The 19,595-nt window shown below is 47.5% G+C and overlaps 1 protein-coding gene across 7 annotated transcripts in view; it reads right to left on the bottom strand.

The window, feature by feature from the left end:
• PECAM1 (platelet and endothelial cell adhesion molecule 1) overlaps positions 1–19,595 on the bottom strand; it is a 71,779-nt gene that overhangs the window by 47,233 nt on the left and 4,951 nt on the right. For 5 of the 7 annotated variants that reach the window (XM_028087549.2, XM_028087546.2, XM_028087547.2 and 2 more), the window contains exons 2-3: positions 7,543–7,699; positions 7,430–7,456 (exon numbers count right to left, since the gene is read on the bottom strand). In XM_028087549.2, the coding sequence (XP_027943350.1) occupies positions 7,430–7,456; positions 7,543–7,609 (94 nt within the window). In that variant the 5' untranslated portion in view covers positions 7,610–7,699. Of the gene's footprint in view, positions 1–7,429; positions 7,457–7,542; positions 7,700–11,009; positions 11,110–19,595 lie in introns of those variants that run through there. The other 2 variants (XM_028087550.2, XM_028087551.2) reach the window with 2 other exon arrangements.

Here is a 19,595-nt window from a genome sequence, read left to right as displayed (position 1 = left end):
TATTATCTCCTATTGAACAACAATGCATAATTTTGTAAGTGGTCCCAAATCATTTTTCAGATAAGAAAAGGTATAGCTAGCTAATTAGCCAGAGACACTGACAAATATCATCTTCCTCTCTCTCTCTTTTAATAAAGTCAAATCTTTCTGAACAATTTAGAATTTGGCTACAATACGTCTCAGGTTTTAAAATGAATACAACAGTTCACACCTGTCCCTTTCTTCCGAGCAATTAAATGAACAAAAAAATGGCATCTGATTGGGTCTACAAGATGAAACAAGGTGAATGTTTAAATGCAAGTTATTTCCTGCAGCATTAAAATCTTTAGAGCTCCCTTTGTTGTCTGTCTATTCCTTACTAGTTCTTGATCTGAGGAGCCTACTCAGTGAGCTCTCAGAATGAAATCTCTTTGGACCATATTTAGTTTCCCATCAATTAATATGGTCCCTTCCCGGGTAGGGACAGGCAATCTCACTCCCCCTTCAGGACCTCCTCCTCATTTTAAAACATGCTGTTTAGGGGCACCTGGGTGGCTCAGTCGGTTAAGCGTCTGCCTTCGGCTCAGGTCATGATCCCAGGGTCCTGGGATCGAGCCCCACGTCAGGCTCCCTGCTCAGTGGGGAGTCTGCCTCTCCCTCTCCTACTCCCACTCCCCCTGCTTGTGTTTCTTCTCTCCATGTGTCTCTCTCTGTCAAATAATTAAATAAAAACTTTTTAAAAAATAAAACATGCTGTTTAGCACAGTGATTTTAACAGGATAAGAAGGTAAGTGCAAAGCCAGATTGTCTAGGTCAAATCCCACCTCCGTCAACAAACTGTGTGGCTTTGGCAAGTTCCTGAACTTTGAGCCTTGGTTTGCTCATCCGTACAATGGACATACTGATAGTAAGTATAAATGGGAACCCGAGTTTAAGGACTAGAAACACAGTTCCTGGCACAGAGGAAGTGCTTAAGAAATGTTAGCCAGGTTCTGTCAGTCACAGATACAGAACCAAACTTGAGTCTTGAGGGCGCTGAAACTCTATATCCACTCCCTATTTCTAGCAATTTTTTTTTCAAAAGAAAACCGTTTCTTAATTTCCCAGGTTACTGACAGTTGAGTTCTCCAGACTCCCCGCATTTGTCACCCCGCTGTGTTAGGCTGCTTTCCTGTCATCATCCTGGATGAAGTGCACACCCGTGGCAGGTCAGGCCCCAGACTGGGACCCAGACCTGGGTACAGGAAGAAAGCCAGTCAGGCATGCCTGGGTCCACAGCCATGAGCTGGGTGATGCTGGGAGTTACTTAACCCCTCTAAGCTACCACTTCTCCTCCTATAGAACGGGAACCCTAGTACCTGCCTTCCCTTGTATTTCAATCTTGAACAGTGACTGAACCGAGGAGGACGTGAGCCCTGAGGGGCAGAGCCTGGCCCCTGGCTGACATTCCCTTCCCTCTTCCTTAGCACCATTCCAGGGGCCTTCTCTGGGCCAGGCACTGCATCTAGTACTAGGGGTTCACAAAAGAGTGAGATCAGCACGGTCTCTGCCCCCCTGGGGCTCACCATGTGCAGTCCCACGACTTCTCTATTCCAGACCCTCCAGCCTCAGCATCATCCCTGCTTGGGCCTCCTACTGACCAGACCTAATTCATATCCCTAAATTTTACAGGAGCCCTACAGCAAACTTGGCTAAAGCATCAGGTGGTGGTTCTTTAGAGAGGATGATATTCACTAGGCATGGGGCACTTCTGCCAACTGGTTTTTCTAAGCAATGAACACACATCTGCTTAATAAATCAACTCAGTCGATTCACTGGAAGAAACATCACACTCCCACGGCCAATGGCAGCAGACAAGGGAGGAGAAAGGAAGGCAAAGCGGGAGGAAAAGGATTTTATAAAATGTATCGATAACTTTACTGTAAATTTATGAAACCCAGCTCTTTGACTAACACAAAACCTCACTGATGGGAGGCAACAAAAGCAGCAACCCCGCTTTCAAAACCACCACCACCTCCACGCTTGCGGTAGCCAGCCTTCGAATGGCCCCCAGGGAGGCTGTCCTCCGCTCTCCATACCTGCATCTGCCCACCTCATACCAGGGTTGGTCTTGTGACCAAAAATACTGAAGTGCTGTTTTGTTGCTTCCGAAATTAGTCTATAAAAGACGTTGCAACTTTTGTCTTGAGCACTTTTTCCTTTATTAGGATCACTCACTCTGGGCTAAGTCATGAGCATCCCTCTGGAGAGGCCCACATGGTGAGGAGCCGTCACATGAGTAAGCTTAAAAGCAAATCCCCCAGCCCCAAATAAACCCTCTGTTTACTGTAATCCTGACCAGCATTCTATGGGCAATCTCCTCCTGACAGGCCCTGAGCCAGAACTCCCAGATTCCTGACCCTCAGAAGCTGTGAAGTAATAAACTGTTATCTTAAGCCACTAAATTTTGGGGTAATTTATTAAGCAGCAATACGCCACCCAACTAATCTTCAAAAATCTCTACCTGATTATTAAGATAGTATAGAAAATATTGTCGTCTTTGTGAATAAACTGTTCAGGAAAAGCCAAGCTGGATTACTGCGTATGGCTCTCACTATTTACACAATAGAGTGTTCACAGCTGGGCCCCCTGGAGGTTCACCGATGGGCGGTAGGGGGCCCACGAACAACCTTCAAGTATAGGCAAGTGTGTGTTTTTTTGGGGGGTGGGGGGAGAGGATCCACAGCTTTCTTTACTGAGCCCCAAATGGTCAGAACCACTGTGATGAAAGTTTGGTGTTAGGCAGCAGCCTAAGGAGGTCAGATCTTTTCAACCTGGACAGATGAAGGCTGACAGAGGGGGATCCATGTAACAAAGTCACCAGAGCACAGATTAAGGCACCCATGGAGCATTGTGCCAAATCCCCAGACCCTAAAACAAGGGGCCTGCTTCCCTGTACCCTGAGCCACCAGTCAGCGGATGCTGATGCTCCTTGGGAAGATGAAGCATCATGACTCAGCCAGCCTCTTGGGCAACCTGGAAATGACTCATAAAGGGAGGGAGGGGAGCCCCCTCCCACCATTGTCAGGAAAATTACAGGGAGCCAGCTAGCACGGAGCCCCTGATGAACTCTGGTGCTCAGCAGAGAATGTGCTGACCCATCTCATCTGAAACCCAAGCATCTCTAAGTTCAGTTTGGGTCCCCTTCAGTGAAACATTTATTGAGCGCCTGTGTCAGATGCTGGGATTACAAGGTGGATAAGAAATCATCCCTGCTGTCCTACACCATAGAGGCTGGGGGGGACCTAGATAACTGAAGTATAATGCTAGACACACCGAGGGAGAGGTGAGAAGAGAGGCCCAGGAAAGGCCAAGGGAAATCTGAAGGAAGTGCCCCCTGAACTTGGACCTGGTGGGGCACTTCGGGCAGGAGATCAGCATGTACCAGGGCACAGGGGCATGAGAAATCTCAGGCTTGGTATTTTCACGGGGAGCGTCTTTGCTGCAAGCGTTTTCACCACGTAACTATTTGCTGTAAAGCCATTTGGCCATCAAAGATAAAATCACAAAATATAAAAGAGGGACATTCATTAAAGGGGACATAATAAAACATGAGAAATGAATAACAAAATTAGAAAGCTATTGTAAAACGCAAAATAATTGAGTACATTTCAAATGTGTGGAGATTCATGGCAATCATGTGCAAATAACTGATTATATTTCATGGATCGCACCTAAGCACTTGTCTCCAAAGTCTCTCGTTCAGAGAATTATACATTTTTTTTCTTTTTCTTGCTGATGGGTCTCCTCATTCTTTTTTTTACTAAAGTTTCTTCCTCATGAAGAGAGGTAGAGTTCAAAAATAAAATCTTAAAAATATATAAATAAATGAATAAATAAAATAAAAATAAAAGAGAGGTAGAGTTTCCAAATACTAGGACGCATATTTGTAACAGAACTTTGTACTACATCATGAAGATGTATTACCTCCTACGCTGTTGTCTGTTCTTGGCATATTTTAACAGGTCCATTGATAGCTGTTCCCAGTTCTATGGCAAATGTGGGTTCAAAACTCTGCACCACTGTATAGACCATCATGAGGGCTAAGATTTCTATAATATAAAAGTGAAGCACATGTCAATGGAGAAATGAAACCACACTCAACCAGCTGATAAAACCAACAAACTGTCAACTGGTTATTTAACCTTTCATGGCAAAATTGCCTTACGGCCCATTAGTTATGCAGTGAAAATGCTTACAGCAAAGATGTTCAGGGCAAAACTACCTAGAACCAAGAAATCAATGCATTCTGGGCATGTGCAGTTACAGGAACGAGACTTGGGGCCTGAGGGGACAGGCAGACCGGGTAGGAGGTGCCACAAACAGTGGGCCTTGCCTGGGGTGCTGACAAGCTGGACCTGCTTGAGAGTATTTGGGGGGGCGGGTGGTGACAGGATGCCACCTGAGTTTTAGAAAGATTACCATGGGCTGGAAAGAGAGAGAGACCAGAGGACTGTAAACATCCTGGACCATGGTTCAGGTGATAGCCCAGGAGGCCTGTGGTAGGGCAGGCACGGAGGGACTGGGGGAAGGGAGACTTGAGTGGATGAGAAAGGACTTGTTTTCTGGGTGATGAAAATGTTCTGGAACTAGACAGTGGCGATGTTTGCACACCATTATGAATGTACTGTCTTAAGTAGCAAAATTTGATGTATGTATTTCACTACAATAAAGAAAAGACTTGTGTGCTTGAATATGGGGGTTGAGGCCAAGAGTGGAAGTTTCCTGGGTTAGGTACCCAGGAGGGTCTGGGTGCTGCCGACCGAAGTAGAGAATGCCAGAAGAAGATAAAGGACTGGGACAAAGTCCCGATGGTGCCGCTGGGTTTGAGGGGCCCAAGGGACGGCTAGGAGGTGTCAGCCATTGGCTCCCCTGTGAAGCCTGACACTCAAGGGAGAGGACGCGGAGGCATAGAGGAGTGTGTTGAACTCCAGAGGGGTTGAGACCATGGAGCCTGAAGAGACCAGGGAACGGGGTTCAGACCCTGGGAAAGTTCAAGTCTCCCCTGGGAGAAGGGGAAGAAGGTTCGTCAGAGGGGGTAGGAGAACACCAAGGAAGAGTCTAGAAGGTCAAGGACGGAGGCTTTGTGCAGAGGCAGCACAGGGGTCCAGAAAGCTAAGGGCTGGGAGTGTTCGTGGCATTTGTTATTACAAGGTCCTTGATGACCCCTCAGCAAGAGGATTCCAATGGCAGGGAGGTGTGGGGGCTAAGGACTAAGGCCAGAGTACTAAGTGAGGGCAGACTGAGAGCTGGAGAAGCAGAGACAGCAACCATAAACCAGCCTTGAGAGAAGTCTGAGGAAGGGAGTGGATTCATAGGGGGACACAAGATAATGGAGGGAGGTGGGTTGTTTGTGATTTTTCTTTTTCCTAAAAGAACAAGAGCTACCAATTGTGTTTGTAGACTGAGGAGAAAGAGCCAGAAGGGGGCGGGGGATAGAGATACTAAGAGTGGGGTAGGGGCTGAATAAATAATAGAGCGAGATCGAGGTAGGAGTGCCGTTGAGTGATGGGCTGCCCCCCCACCTCCCCATCAGCCACGAGGGCCGACGTCGCTGAAGCTGGGAGGGAAGCCGGGAGGATGGGTGGGGAGGCGGATAAGCCTGTGGCCGGGGCAGGGCGGGAAGTAGAGGGAGTTCCCCCCAGACAGCAGTGTTTTCTAGGTGAAGACGAAGTTGAGGTCATCTCCTGAGGCGGTAGGGCTGGGGTGGGGTGGGAGAGCCTAGGAAGAGAAAAGGGCCAAGGCTGACCAAGGACCTCAACCACAGAGCCGGCAACGTGGAGCGAGAGGGTGGGTCCTGCACGTCAAACGTGCCATCAGCATGGCCGTGGGTGACCACAGGAATGGGAGGCCTTGTCCTGGCCCCCACACCGCTAACACCCAGTTGCACACACAAGTGCCTCATGGCTTCTGCGCCTCTCAGTTTCCTCCAGTGTAAAACCAGGTGGAGGCCTGAGGAAGCAGTGGGAGAGTCTCCCTGCTCCAACAGTCCTGCAGTTCTGAGCCTGAATGTACAAGGGCCTTTCGCCAGGAACCCTGGGAAGGGAGCCATTTACTTCCATGTGAGGTGGGGAAGGTGGGAGAGACTGAAGGTTCTGGGAAGCAGCCTGTGTGTTTGCAGGGCATGGTGCGGAGGGGAGTGGGGTATATGGGCAGCAGTGGACAGAAGGGGGGCGGTTGGCACGCAGGGGCCATGATTGTGGAGGGCTAGGACCAGATGGTCAACTATCGTTAGTCACTGCACGCCGTGGTGGGTGAGCCACCTCCTCTTATCTCATCTTATCCTCAGACTGACTCTATGGGATCAATTCTCTTATCATCCCCATTTTACAGATTGGGAAAAAGGCTCAAAGAGGCCAGGTGAAAGTAGCTTTAAAGATCTGAGTTTGGGCTTCTGGCTCAGAGAGCCACATTTCAGACTGCGGAGGTTCTAGCGCTGATGCCCTGCTAACTGGCTCTCACTTGGTCCAGTCAGTTATTTTTCTGAGGCAGAGACATCTTGTTAGGATGGCAGGAAGGTAACATATCCTGCCTCCACTGGTTATTGTGGGGGTCAAATGCCCGCCAAAGCACATGGACACTGGGGCAGGAGACCCGCAGACTGGCTTTGCTAGTAGCCGCGCTAGTCCTCCCAATCCTGGAGCCACTGCTCAGAGCCTGGGCTCAGCAAACCAGCATCATCCATGTACATCATCTGCAAAGGGCTCTACAACTGTCCGCAAGCCGGTCACCCCCCTCCTTTTGTGGAGCGAAGTGACCTCTGATAAGGGGATCCTGTTCTGTGGGCTCTGCCCCATTTAGCCTCCAGACGCAAACAAGCATCTTAAAGATTCAAAACTAGCTCCAAAGGGGATGATAAACCAAACTTTAAAGGTAGGCAGAAGCCCCCTTCCTGTGCACAAGCGCAAAATATTACAGATAGAATCATAGCTTCACAGGTCAATGGGAAATGAAATCCAGGATCTGTTTTAGATCACTTAGAAGAAAAAGTCATAACAACTTAAATTATGGTCTGTCCTCATGAATCTAACAAATTAATTACATTCATTTGTGATTAAAAAACAATGGGGGATGGGGAGACTATGAAAATAAGAAATTTATGGTAAAACAAAAAAAATAAAATATGGAACCACTCATTTTTTTTATCAGCTTCCAATCCAAACAAATAGCAATTCACTAGTTTTTAGAAAAAAATGTATGCAACTTCTAGAACATGCTGATTAGAACTTGGCTTAGAACGAGTGTTTCATTCCAAAAGCCTTCTAAAAATGCCAGAAGGGAATAAACGTTAGCTCTCAATTGGAATATTTTTCTCAGTTGTCGTAAACATTAAACCCAAGCAATTTGATGTGAGTTTTAAGAATCCTGAACGAAAGACACAGCGAAGCTAGGTAAAAACTTGGTAACTTACAGTTTTCCTGTCCCTCAAGGCTTGGACCTGGAAAAGACAGAAGAAATATGTTGATTCCATTAGCTTCGATTCTCGTGAAGTTTAAATAATGTGGTAAGAGAATAAAAACTCACAAAGCAGAAGCATCAGCAGAAGTCCTAGCCACATCTTGCCCTCTTGGGCCCACGCCAACTGCATCATGACAGCCAAGACTTCAGGGCAGTTAGTTCTGCCTTTGGGCCATGCCCCTGGGGCAGAAGACGCTTCCCCCGTGGCCCAGATAAATCTGCCCTGTGAAAGTAGAGAAACCACTCTGGTAACTTCTGGCGCCACAGAGAGACTGGCTGTACTGCTGGTCAGGTAATGGCGGCCATTGCTGGAAACTGGAAACAATGAAGCAGGGGCCAGCCTGATATCTCCTCAGGAAATGACTGGCCTTCCTGAGGGGCTACTGAACGCGGACTCTTTGTTTTAAAGGCACAAGTGACATTTGCCTCTAGTGCCCCTGACTCTCCTGTTTCACCTGGGTTTGGAGCCCCTTATCATGGCAAGGTAAGAGGGTTCTTCCCTCTTTCCAACCTCTACCCAAAGGGCTTCTCTCTTTGGACACCCAACAAGATCTCTCAATTTTTCCTGAGCACATCACCCCCACTCCCCGCCGCCCAGGGGCCTCTCTCCACACAGCGTTAAGTCTGGAGCTCCTGTCTTTCCTGGCAATGCTCTGGGACAGGGCTGAATTTTCCAGAAAATTGCAGGTTCATCAGACAGACCAGCTGCCTTGGGGCAAACTCAGCTTGGTACCTGCTGTACCTAGGAGGCTGTCCTGGCTTCTGCAGTTGGGTTTCAGGGTGGATAAAGGCAGCTCTGTGAGATATGTATGTTTTCTGGTGGCCCCCTCCAGCCTGTACCTTTATTTTATTTATTTATTTTTTTTTAAGTATGCTCCATGCTCAGTGTGGGGCTTGAACTCATGACCTTGGGATCAAGAGTCGCATGGCTCTAGGGACTGAGCCAACCAGGCAGCCCCAGCCTCTACCCTTAAATATACACAGAGTGTTATCAGGCCACAGGGAGCTTTCTAAGATATAAATCAGTTCCTTTCACTCCCTGGCTTGAAACCTTGTGATGGCTCCCGACTGTCCTCCAGAGAAAGTCAGTTTATAATCCTCCACAATCCAGCCCTTGCTTACCTTTCCAGCCAAGTCTCTCACCAATTCTTTCCTGGCCCCTCATTGCTAGGACTTATAGTTCCCAGGACACATCACGTGTCTGCGCCTTTGTCTATATGCTACTCCCCCGCCTGGAGGACTCTGCCCCCTCTCCTTTTCTGGCCTCTTCCTACCCATGCATCGCAACTCAGTTTAGGCATCCACTCTTCCAGAATTCTCTCCTGTCTTCCCCACACTGAGCTGCCCTTCCTCTGCATCCCCCACTGCATTCCTCACCTCCCTAGCCTTCCCTCTGTGAAACACTTTCTATAGTGTGCCATAATGGCCTGTCCTCCCCCAGTGGACTGCTGGCTGCATGATAACAGGGACAGTGCCTGCTACCCAGTAGGTGGTCAAAAAACATTGGTAGGGGGCACCTGGGTGGCTCAGTGGGTTAAGCAACTGACTCTAGATTTTAGCTCAGGTCACGGTCTCAGGATCATGAGATCGAACCCCTGCATCGGCTGGAGCGGGAGCCGGGTGTGGGGTCTGCTTGGGATTCTCTCTCCCTCTGCCCCTCCCCCCACATGGTGAGTCCCCACCCTCTCTCTTTATCTCTCTCTCTCAAAAAAAACAAAAACAAAAATACTTTAGTACAGTGGATGATTGGGTGAATGAAGATAAGTTAACAGTATTGTCTGAATTAGATTATTACTGCCTTGAGGTCAGAGAGCATTGTTGTTTCTGAAACGCTACCCTCTGATACCGCCACGGGTAAAGTTAAGTCAGATTGGAACGCGGACAAATAGAAACCAGACTTCTCTGCCCTAGGGCAAATACCAAGAACTGATGGCTTCCAGCTAGAGAACAACTCCTCTCTCTGATCTATGGTTCAGTGGAAGTTCTGAGAAGAGCTATTGAAGAGCCATGCAGCATAAAAGAGTATTTTCTACTGTGTCATTTACTTTTGGTGTTTGGTATTCTCTATTCCCCACTGTAAACTCTTTCCTTTAGCAACCTACCAGAAATCACCCCCACCCATCCACCAAATTTCTATTTCTCGAGATAAAAGGAACACCATGAGTCCTAAAATAGATGGGCACTTCAAAGATAACCTTCACCTACAGCAGACTAACCAACTTTTGCTTCTCAAAGTGATGTTCAAGCAACGGTGGTAAATGCCCCACCCGATGCCCTTAAGTCCCAAAGTAAACTTCTAGGACTTAGTCATTGTTTCTTATACAATGCTAATCGTTTTAGAACACCATGAGAAAATAAAACTTCATTTCAAAATAAGTGTTAATATTTTAAAAGAAAAGCAGAAAAAAGACCGTATCCCACCACTCACACCATGCGCCAGGATAAATTCCAAATGGACCAACCATCTGAAAGGGCAAATGAAGCCATAGGAGTTCTATAAGAAAACGTGAAGGAATTCCTCATGACCCTGGAATGGCGAAGGCTGGTCTAACTCTGACTTAAAATCCAGAAATTATAAAAGACTGCCAGATTATACTCCATGAAAAAAGAGTTCTCCCCCGCCCCCAAAAAAGTTCAGTCAAGAGAAAAAATACAAACTGGTAAAAACATTTGCAATTTATATCATAGGCAAAGAGCTAACCTCTCTAACATGTAAATTAGCGTGTAACCTCTCTAATAGCTGTCCCACAGCCACCATCCCTCATTGCAAACACTTACCTGCTTTCTGTCCTTACAGTTACGTTTGCATTCCTAGAATTTTATAAAAATGGAATTATACAGTACATACTTGGGGGGGTGTCTATCTTCTTTCAATCAGCGTCGTCAATTATTAATTTTTTTATTGCCGAGTGGTATTTCATTGCATGAATATATCACAGTTTGCTTATCCTTATTTATTAATGAACATTTGAGTTGTTCCCGATTTTGAGCTCAGAGAGAGCGCTGCTTGACCATGCCTTTGTGTGGACATACACTTTCATTTCTCCTGGGTAAATAATGGTATGGTAGGTGTATGTCTAACATTTCAAGAAACTGCCAAACTGTTTTCCAAAGTGGCTACAGCATCTTACACTCCCGTCAGCGATGTCTGAGAGTTCCGGTGGCTCCACACGTTACCAGCTTCGGTGCTGGGGCTCTCCAAGCAACAGAGAGCCCAAACTGGAAGTTCCAGACAAGGCTTTTACTGGGCTTATGTTAGAGCTCCAGGGAGACAGCACAAAGGGAAGGGTCCCTCCAGCTGGCTCTCTGAGCAAAGGCCAGGGAAAGATTGTCAAGAGGCTGAGGCAGGAAAGGAGTGGCTCGAACAGGTAAAGGGGGGGAGAGATGCAGGAACTGGGGAGCACAGGCACTGGACAGGACGTGCTTTGTCATGCATCGCTTGTCTGGTTGGCGTGTTAAATCTCCACCCAGGGCGTGATTTTTAGTCCTGTGATGAGGGGGAAAGTCGGTGAAAGGTCAGTGCTGGGGCCCACCTGAGCGCAGACTGGTTTGGTTCAGTCTTCACCAGTCTTGGTAGTGGAGTCCCTCCTCTAGTGAGCAGCCTGCGTCCACGTTCCTGCAGGATCCGCACAGGGATTCAGCCATCAAGGGGCGCTGGAGGGACGCATGGGCGGCTCATTGGGTTAAGCGTCTGCCTTCAGCTGAGGTCATGATCCCAGCGTCCTGGGATGGAGACCCTAGTGGGACTCCCTGCTCAGCGGGGAGCCTGCTTCTCCCTCTGCCCCTCCCCCTGCTCCTTCTCTCTCTCTCTCTCTCTCTCTGACAAATAAATAAAATCTTAAAAAAATAAACAAAAAAAGGAACGCTGGACTTTTGGGGTCTGGGTTGAGGGCTTGGAGTACTGTCCCTTGGTCTGTCTCAATTTGAGCTATTCTAGGCCCCTTGACCTTCCCTTATGAATTCTAAAATCAACTTCTCAATTTCTACCAAAAAAAAAAAAAAAAGCCCTCTGAGATTTTGATCGGAATTGCATTGAATCTGCAAACCAATTTGAGGAGACGTGACATTTTAACCTGATCGAGAGTATTCTGGCCCAGTGACACAGCATCTCTCTCCATACACAACAATACTGTATAGTTTTAGTGTATTTTTCCTTAGAAACCTTACGTCTCTTTTAGTTTTTTTAAGTCACGTTAATGTACCACCTATTAAAAATCGAATTAGGAAATTAAATTCTAAAATAAAAGCTGTGCCTCAGGTGTTAGAAATCATTTGGAATGTCCGCTGTGTCCACCCCACGGCCCGGGAGCCAAGTCCACACGGGGCTGATCCTTCACGGGAGAGGCCCCCCCCATCCCCTGGGGGTCTATCTCCCTCTCTCTTTCTGCGGAAACCCCTCTTTCTAGCTCTCAAGGCAATCTCTTCCTCCTCTCTTGCCCCTGGCTGTGATGTAAGAACAGAAGTATATATCCTCCCTCATTTATTTTATTCATTGAAAAGATGATCAGGCTCCTTACTCTTTGTGAAGTATGAATGTCTTAATAAAAATTAAAAATGTATAAACGGAAGGTTTTCTAATTCACTTTTTAAAAAAAATCATAAATTCAGTGGCTTTTTATATGTGTGTGGCCCTCACATAGCTCTCCCCTTCCTGCCCTTTGTCCTGAGTGGACTCCTTAATAGAAAAAAAGAAAGAAAGAAAGAAGTTCCTCAAATGATTTTGCTCCCTTCTTCCTCTTCTTGGTGAGAGGGAATTGAAGGAGAACAGAGCGGTTTCTGCATGCTGTCTTCTACCTTCCAATGCCAGGGAAGTCACACAAATCTGGAAAACAGCAATTCGTTAACTGCAGGAAGAAACTGCTGTAATAAACCTCAGGAAGTGCTTTTTCTGAGAAGCCAGGGGTGGGATCGGGAAAGAGTTGGGGAGGAGGCGGCAGGTCGGAGAGCTACAGCACCAGGCAGGGCTGACCACCCATCTATTTCACGGCCACGGCAAGAAGGTACTGACCATTCCCCCAGCCGGTGGCTACAGCTCTGCCGCAGGAAACTTGGCGAGTCCAGGAGCAGGACTAAGCCACCATTCGCTGAATTTGGAAGTCACTGCAATGGAAGACTAAGCCTGGTGTTCCGTCCCTTCTCTGCAGTTTAATGGCTTCTGTGTTTTGAGGTTCACTTTCCATGCCTGTAAAATGCTGATAATATGCCCATTCTACCCATCTCACAGGCTTGTTACGGAGGTCAAAGCACAGGTAACCAGCAGGGCACACTAAGAACACAGTAGCAATAGTTAGAGGTCTCGTTTGGCCCCCAGCTCACCTGATCTGAATTACTGCTCCGGCAACTCAACTCAACTTAACTCAGCTTAACTTAATGAGCTCAAGGGGAGGAGCCCAAAGGCCCTAATTCAGTGCCCACCCAGGTGCTGTTCTCGCAGCCCCAGTTGCCTCACAGAGATGGGCAGCTAGGCCAAAGGGAGGCAGGGGGAAACCTTGTGTGTGTGGGGGGGGTGACTTAGAGTAGGGGGAGAGGGTCAATGTTGTTTCATCCCCTGCTGGAGGCCCCCCTCCAGTGACAGGGGATAAGATTGTATTTTAACTCGTGGCTGTAGGCATTTTTGTCTTTCACAGGCACCTTCCTCCATTAAAAAAAAAAAAAATTATATTTTGCAACTCCATTGTATAAGCAGGAATGTATTAGAGTTATATTTATATTAAAACACTTCTTTGACCTAAAGTTCCTTTTTATTCTTCAGATTACAAAATAACTTTCTTCATGGGCCCCTAAAAGTATCATGGAGCCTGGCACTGTGCTTCCTGTGTCTAATGGACAAGTTGGCCCTAATGGCAGTCAGCCACACAACAGCCTAAGGGGCCAAGGAGTCTGCTGCGTTCTGCTCTGAGTTGCCCAGGCACTGGCCTAGGAATAGGACCAAGAGCACTACCATGTCTCAGGTGCCAAAATGAAAACACTCTACAGGTATTTGTGCATTCTCTTCCAAAGCGCAACCAACAAAAAAGAGATGAATTGGACTTCGTTGAAATTACAAACTTGTGTGGCAAAGGACACCATCAAGAAGTTGAAAGGCAATTCACAGAATGGGAGGAAATATTTGGAAATCATATATCTGATGAGGATCCAGAATATATAAGGAGCTCTTATGACTCAACAACAAAAAGACAACCATTTTTTTAAAAAATAGGCAGAGGACTTGAATAAATATTTGGCCAATAACCACATGAAAAGATGCTCAACATCATTAGTCATTAGGGGATTGTAAATCGAAACCACAACGAAATATCACTTGATACCCAGTAGAATAACTATGATTAAAAAGACAGACAATAATAAGTGTTGGTGAGCATGTGGGGAAGCTGGAACCCTCACACGTGAGTGGAAGGATTGCAAAATGATGCAGCCACTTTGGAAAGCAGTCCAGCAATTCCTGGAAAGGTTGCAAATAGAGTTACCATGTGATCCAGCAGCAATTCTATTCTTAGGTATAGACCCAAAGGAAATGAAAACATGTTTACACAAATACTTATATGCAAAAGTTTATAGCAGCATTATTAATAATATCCAAAAAGTAGAAGGTATGCAAATGTCTATCAGCTGATGAATGGATAAACAAAATGTGGTATATCCATACACTAGAATATTTGGCAGAAAAAAGAGTGAAGTATGGATGAAACTTGCTACAGTATGGATGAACCTTGAAAATGTCATGCTAAGTGAAAGAAGCCAAATATGAAAGGCCACATATTATATGACTCTATATCTATATATACGAAATGTCCAAAATAGACAAATCTCTAGAGACAGAAGTAGATGAGTAGTTTCAGAGGGCCAGGGGAGTTGGAGGAAATAAGAGTGACTGCTAATGGGAAAGGAGTTTCTTTGTAGGGGTGCTTACAAAGTTCTAAAAGTCGGGGCGCCTGGGTGGCACAGTCGGTTGAGCGCCCGACTCTTGGTTTTGGCTCCGGTCATGATCTCAGGGTCTTGGGATCCAGCCCCGAGTCAGGCTCCATGCTCAGCGCAGAGTCTGCTGGAGATCCTCCCTCTCCCTCTTCCTCTGCCCCTCCCACTTGTGCTCTCTCTCAAATAAATAAATCTTAAAAAAAAAAAAGAAAAAGCATTGAAAAAAGTTCTAAAACTCGAGTGTGAATACTTGAATAGTTGCACAATTCTGTCAGTAGACTAAAGACCATTGAATTGTACACTTTAAACAGTTGAATGGTACGGTGTAGGAACTACATCTCCATAAAGCTGTTATTTTAAAAGCCCTAGGAAGCAGGTGTTTTAGTTTCTTGGAGCTGCTATAACACATCCCCACAAACTTGGGGGTTTAAGACAACACAAACTTATTCTCTCACAGTTCTGGAGGGCAGAAATACAAAATCAGTACCACTGGACCGAAACCAAGGTGTCCGCAGGGCCACACTCCCTCCAGAGGCCCCAGCTCCAGCCTCTCCAAGCTTCTGGGGGCTGCCGGCATCCGTGGCCGTGGCCGCATCACACCCATCTGCGAGGCCAGCATCTTCAGAGGTCCCTCTGTTTCATCTTATCATTGCCTTCTCCCCCTGTGTGTCAAATCTCCCTCTGCCTCTCTTTTAAGGACACTTGTGATGGCATTTAGGGCCCACCCAGATAATTCAGCATAATCTCTCCATCTCAAGATCTCTGACTGATCACATCTGCAAAGACCTTTTTTTCCCATGTTAGGTAACGTTCACAGGTTCCAGGAATTAGGACCTGATATCTGTGGGGGCTGCTATCAGCCCTCTACACGTGGGGTCAGGATCGCTGTCAGAGATGGGGAAATGGAGGTAGAAGGTGAAGCATCAACCAGTTCTCAGGGTCACATCTGCCAGGCTGTGTCTGTCTGGCTTGCTCTGAGGCCTCCAATCACTGGCCTTGAAGAATACCTTCCTGACAGAAAAAGATCCAGCCCTGTACCTGACACACATGAATCATAAGACCAGGACCAGCTTCCCAGGTATGTAATCTGGGCAGTCACACAGGGCCTGTGCTCAGAAGGGGCCATGCTTGGTTTAATGCTCTGCTGTCACCATCTTGACATTATATTTTATTTTATTTTATTTTTTTATTTATAGGACATGTGAACAGGGGAGGGGCAGAGGGAGAGGGAAAGAGAGAATCTGAAGCAGACTCCATGCTGAGCGCAGAGCCAGACATGGGGCTCGATCTCATGACCCTGAGATCATGACCTGAGCTGAAATCAAGAGTCGGATGCTTAACCGACTGAGCCACCCAGGTGCCCCACCATCTTGAAATTCTTAATCATTTTTGGTAAAGGGGCACTGCATTTTCATTTTGCACTGGATCTGCAAATTATGGAACTGGCCCTGCATGTGACTTTGGGCAGGAAAAGGAGCCAATGAGATGAGGTGGGTGGAAAGGCTGCCCTGTGCTCTGGCCTCCCCTCAGTGCCAGGCTCCCTGACCCCACCAGCTATCCTCTCTGCTTGGAGCTCTTCCTGACCCCCAACCCCAGCTAGCTAACTCCTCGCCCCCAGGCTCAGCTCAAAGCAGACTCCTAGCCCTGAGCAGAGTTCTGGTTGCATATTCTCAAAGCACCTGTTGCTGTTGGTAATCCTCTATTTGTCTGCGTGAGCCTTAAGAAGGGTAACCCCTAGTAGGTTATCAGCTCAGCAAGGGCAGGCGTGGGTCTGTTGGGCTCACTGTAGTGTCCTGTGACACAGTGAGCCCTGCATGAATCTTTGCTAAATGAGTTCAAGAGCTGGGAAGACAGCTGGGATGTAACAGTCATCAGGTGCAATGGTGATGCCTGGACCGTGGCGTCGGATTCTTTCTCCATGGCTGGCCTCAGCACTGAGCTGGACTCCTGGGGGGCAGATGGAAGGCCAGTGTCAGCCCCTAGTCCTGTGAGGCAAGATACGGCCCCGAAGGGAGGGCAAGCCCAAGGCCAATGCAAGTGCCCAGGGCCTGAGGAGTCCACAGGAGTGAGGGAGGAAGCACATCCTCTTGCATGAGAGGCGGTTTGGGTTGGAAGTGGGCTGGGCCAGGCATCCTGAGAGGCCCCTGGCAATCACCTCTGCCTGCCTTGTTAGTAAATAGAAATACCTGACAGCCGGTTACATTTGAATTTCACATAAGCAACAAGTCATTTTGTCGTAGATGTAGGTCCCAAGTATTGCACGGGACATACCAGAACAGGATTTGGTCTCCCTGAAATTCAGATGTAAGTGGGCATCCTGTAGTTTATCTGATAGCTGTCACTTCAGGACCCCTCTGTTTCAGGAATGCTTCTGCTAAACTGGAGTCATGTGTAGAAAGACCAGAACGTTTGGGGCGTTAGCAGTGGATTTCCCCATTTTTTAAATTTTTCAGGTGATTTGAGGGGACACAATGGAAAATGGGCACTAAATGGGGCTGCAGATGGGAGGGAGTGTCAGAAACATAGGTCCGGCCCAGGACCAGGAGGTCAGCAAAGACGCCTCGCTGCAGAGGGATGGCCTCTCTCTTCCCTAGCAGGCACCCCACTAAACACCAGGAAAGACAAAGGCCTGGCCCTGCCCTCAAGGGGTTTGGAGGCTGATTTATCAACAGATTATTTAGCAAAGAGTCAGACATGCTGAGAGAAGCTCCCCCTAGAAGAGAGAAGATGAGAGGTGGCCTCCCCTGGATGTTCCTCTCTCGTTTCCCTCATCAGTCTAAGGTGGAAAACCAGATCTACCTCCATGACCAGTGCCTTTATCTGTCTTCTTGACAATTGATTTTATCCTCTGACTTCTTCTTCCCAGTTTTGAATCATCCACAGATTTTATCAGATGGTCACCAGGGTCCTCATCCAAGTCATTAATAAAAATATTCGGTAGAGTAAGATAGAGCCCTATGGCACTCTACCAGAAATTTGCCTCAATCTCAAGTGGACTCCCCGCCCGCTGAGTGTGGAGCCCAACACCAGGCTCGATCTCAGGACCCTGAGATCATGACCCGAGCCGAAATCAAGAGTCAGACACTTAACCGACTGAGCCACCCAGGCACCCCCGCCCTGGGCTGATCTTAATCAAAATCCTTTTGTTGGGGCGCCTGGGTGGCTCAGTCGTTAAGCGTCTGTCTTCGGCTCAGGTCATGATCCCAGGGTCCTGGGATCGAGTCTCGCATCGGGCTCCCTGCTCAGCGGAGAACCTGCTTCTCCCTCTCCCACTCCCCCTGCTTGTGTTCCTTCGCTCGCTGTGTCTCTCTCTGTCAAATAAATGAATAAAATCTTTAAAAAAATCCTTTTGATATAAATGTTTAACAAGCTACAAATTCCCTTCCTCTGCTATCATGTATCCCACACATCTCCATGAGGATGTGAGGCTTCTCTTTTTTTTTTTTTTAAGATTTTATTTATTTATTTGACAGAGAGAGACACAGCGAGAAAGAGAGCACAAGCAGGGGGAGTGGGAGAGGGAGAAGCAGGCTTCCTGCCGAGCAGGGAGCCCGATGTGGGGCTCGATCCCAGGACCCTGGGATCATGACCTGAGCCGAAGGCAGACGCTTAACGACTGAGCCACCCGGGCGCCCCGGATGTGAGGCTTCTTTGTGAGGATGTCCTAGGTGCTTGATCAAATCCAGAGGTACTAGCGAACTATACATCCATTAGATGGCGGCCACTCTCGATACTATCCTAGCAGCAGTGGCAGCAGATAACAATAATAAATAATGGAATTTTTTTTGTCTCCACTCTCCTTTTTCTGTCCTTTCTATCCAAGATGAAGTAAACTTGGCTAAAATGAGAGGAAACCTTAATTGGTTTATCATAAGTTCAAGGAGGAATTACCCTGCCAGGAACAACTCTTGCGGGGGAGGGGTGGGAAACGGTCATGGTTTATCTAGAAATCAGCAAAATGAATTTTAGATACAAAAAGTGACTGGTTTAAAGTACAAGCAGTTTCCAGCTTATCATCAGATGGTTTTGATCCAGGAGTTTGTTTTTATGTTGGCTGTTGAGCAAATGCTAACTGTAGTCAGAAAACAGTCTGACAAACACTGATTAGGTTCTCTGCTCGGCACCCACAAGCCATTTATCCACAATGAGGCTGAAATCATAACTGGGCCTCAAGTCTCTTCAAGCTCCCAGGCTTGAGCCCCTCTTAATTCCAGGGGAAGATCTGGTCGTTTCCCTTCCCTGCAGGTGGGACCCACGAGGGAGCTGCCTGCATGCAGGGATTACTTTTAAATCCACAGTCTATAACTTAAAGACATTGTTAATCGGGCATAATCCCCTCGTTTGGGGGACTTCCCAGCAGGAACAGTGTCCCCATCCCTCACATCACCCCATCCGCGGCTGTAGACTCCCACCTATAGAGTTCCAGAGCCTCACCTGGCCTGGGAAAAGGTGGCGGCCATTTCTCTCACCTGTTTTCTTAAGCCCCCAAAATGTTCTGACTTTAGAAGGTGGGGGAGAGGGGCGCCTGGGTGGCTCAGTCGGTTAAGCATCTGCCTATGGCTCAGGTCATGATCCCAGGGTCCTGGGATCGAGCCCTGCATCGGGCTCCCGGCTCCGTGGGGAGCCTGCTTCTCCCTCTCCCTTTGCCTGCCACTCGGCCTACTTGTGCTCTCTCTCACTCTGTCAAATAAATAAATAAAATCTTAAAAAAAAAAAAAAAAAAGAAGGTGGGGGAGATAGGGAATTCCAAAGCCACAGATCCCAGGGGCCTTGATATCTACCCTCTACAAAACTCCAGCAGATTATTTAATAGGTATGTGAAAACTTCATGATGTGTCTAAGCATCCTCTAAAATCTTTTCCTAGCGAGTGATGTTGGCTCACACAGTGTGCAGAACCTCAATAAAGGCTGTTGAAACAAACAAACAAAATTATGAAAGGGACCCAGACCTCTGCTGTTGGGAGTTAGAGAAGGGTGGAGAACGGGGAGTCGGGGCCAGGCCTGACAGAGCTGCCTGTGAGGGTCACGCCCAGGAAAGGTCAGGCCAGGTATTAAGGACTAGACATGGCCTGGGTCGGGAATAGAGGAGGAGTGCTCAGTGCAGGGACTGAGAGGGGGCGCCCAGCACCCAACAGACAGGTGCAGATCAGAGCAGAACTCTCCCAGGTGCTGGCAGAGGGCACTTGCAGCTTCCAGGCATGAGG

This window comes from Eumetopias jubatus, unplaced genomic scaffold (genome assembly GCF_037043125.1).
Source record: "Eumetopias jubatus isolate StellerSeaLion01/CBP00866 unplaced genomic scaffold, mEumJub1_p1.0 scaffold_10, whole genome shotgun sequence".
Classification (NCBI taxonomy): domain Eukaryota; kingdom Metazoa; phylum Chordata; class Mammalia; order Carnivora; family Otariidae; genus Eumetopias; species Eumetopias jubatus.
Note: the sequence above shows the minus strand (reverse complement) of the source record. Positions and strands in the feature narration are given on the sequence as shown.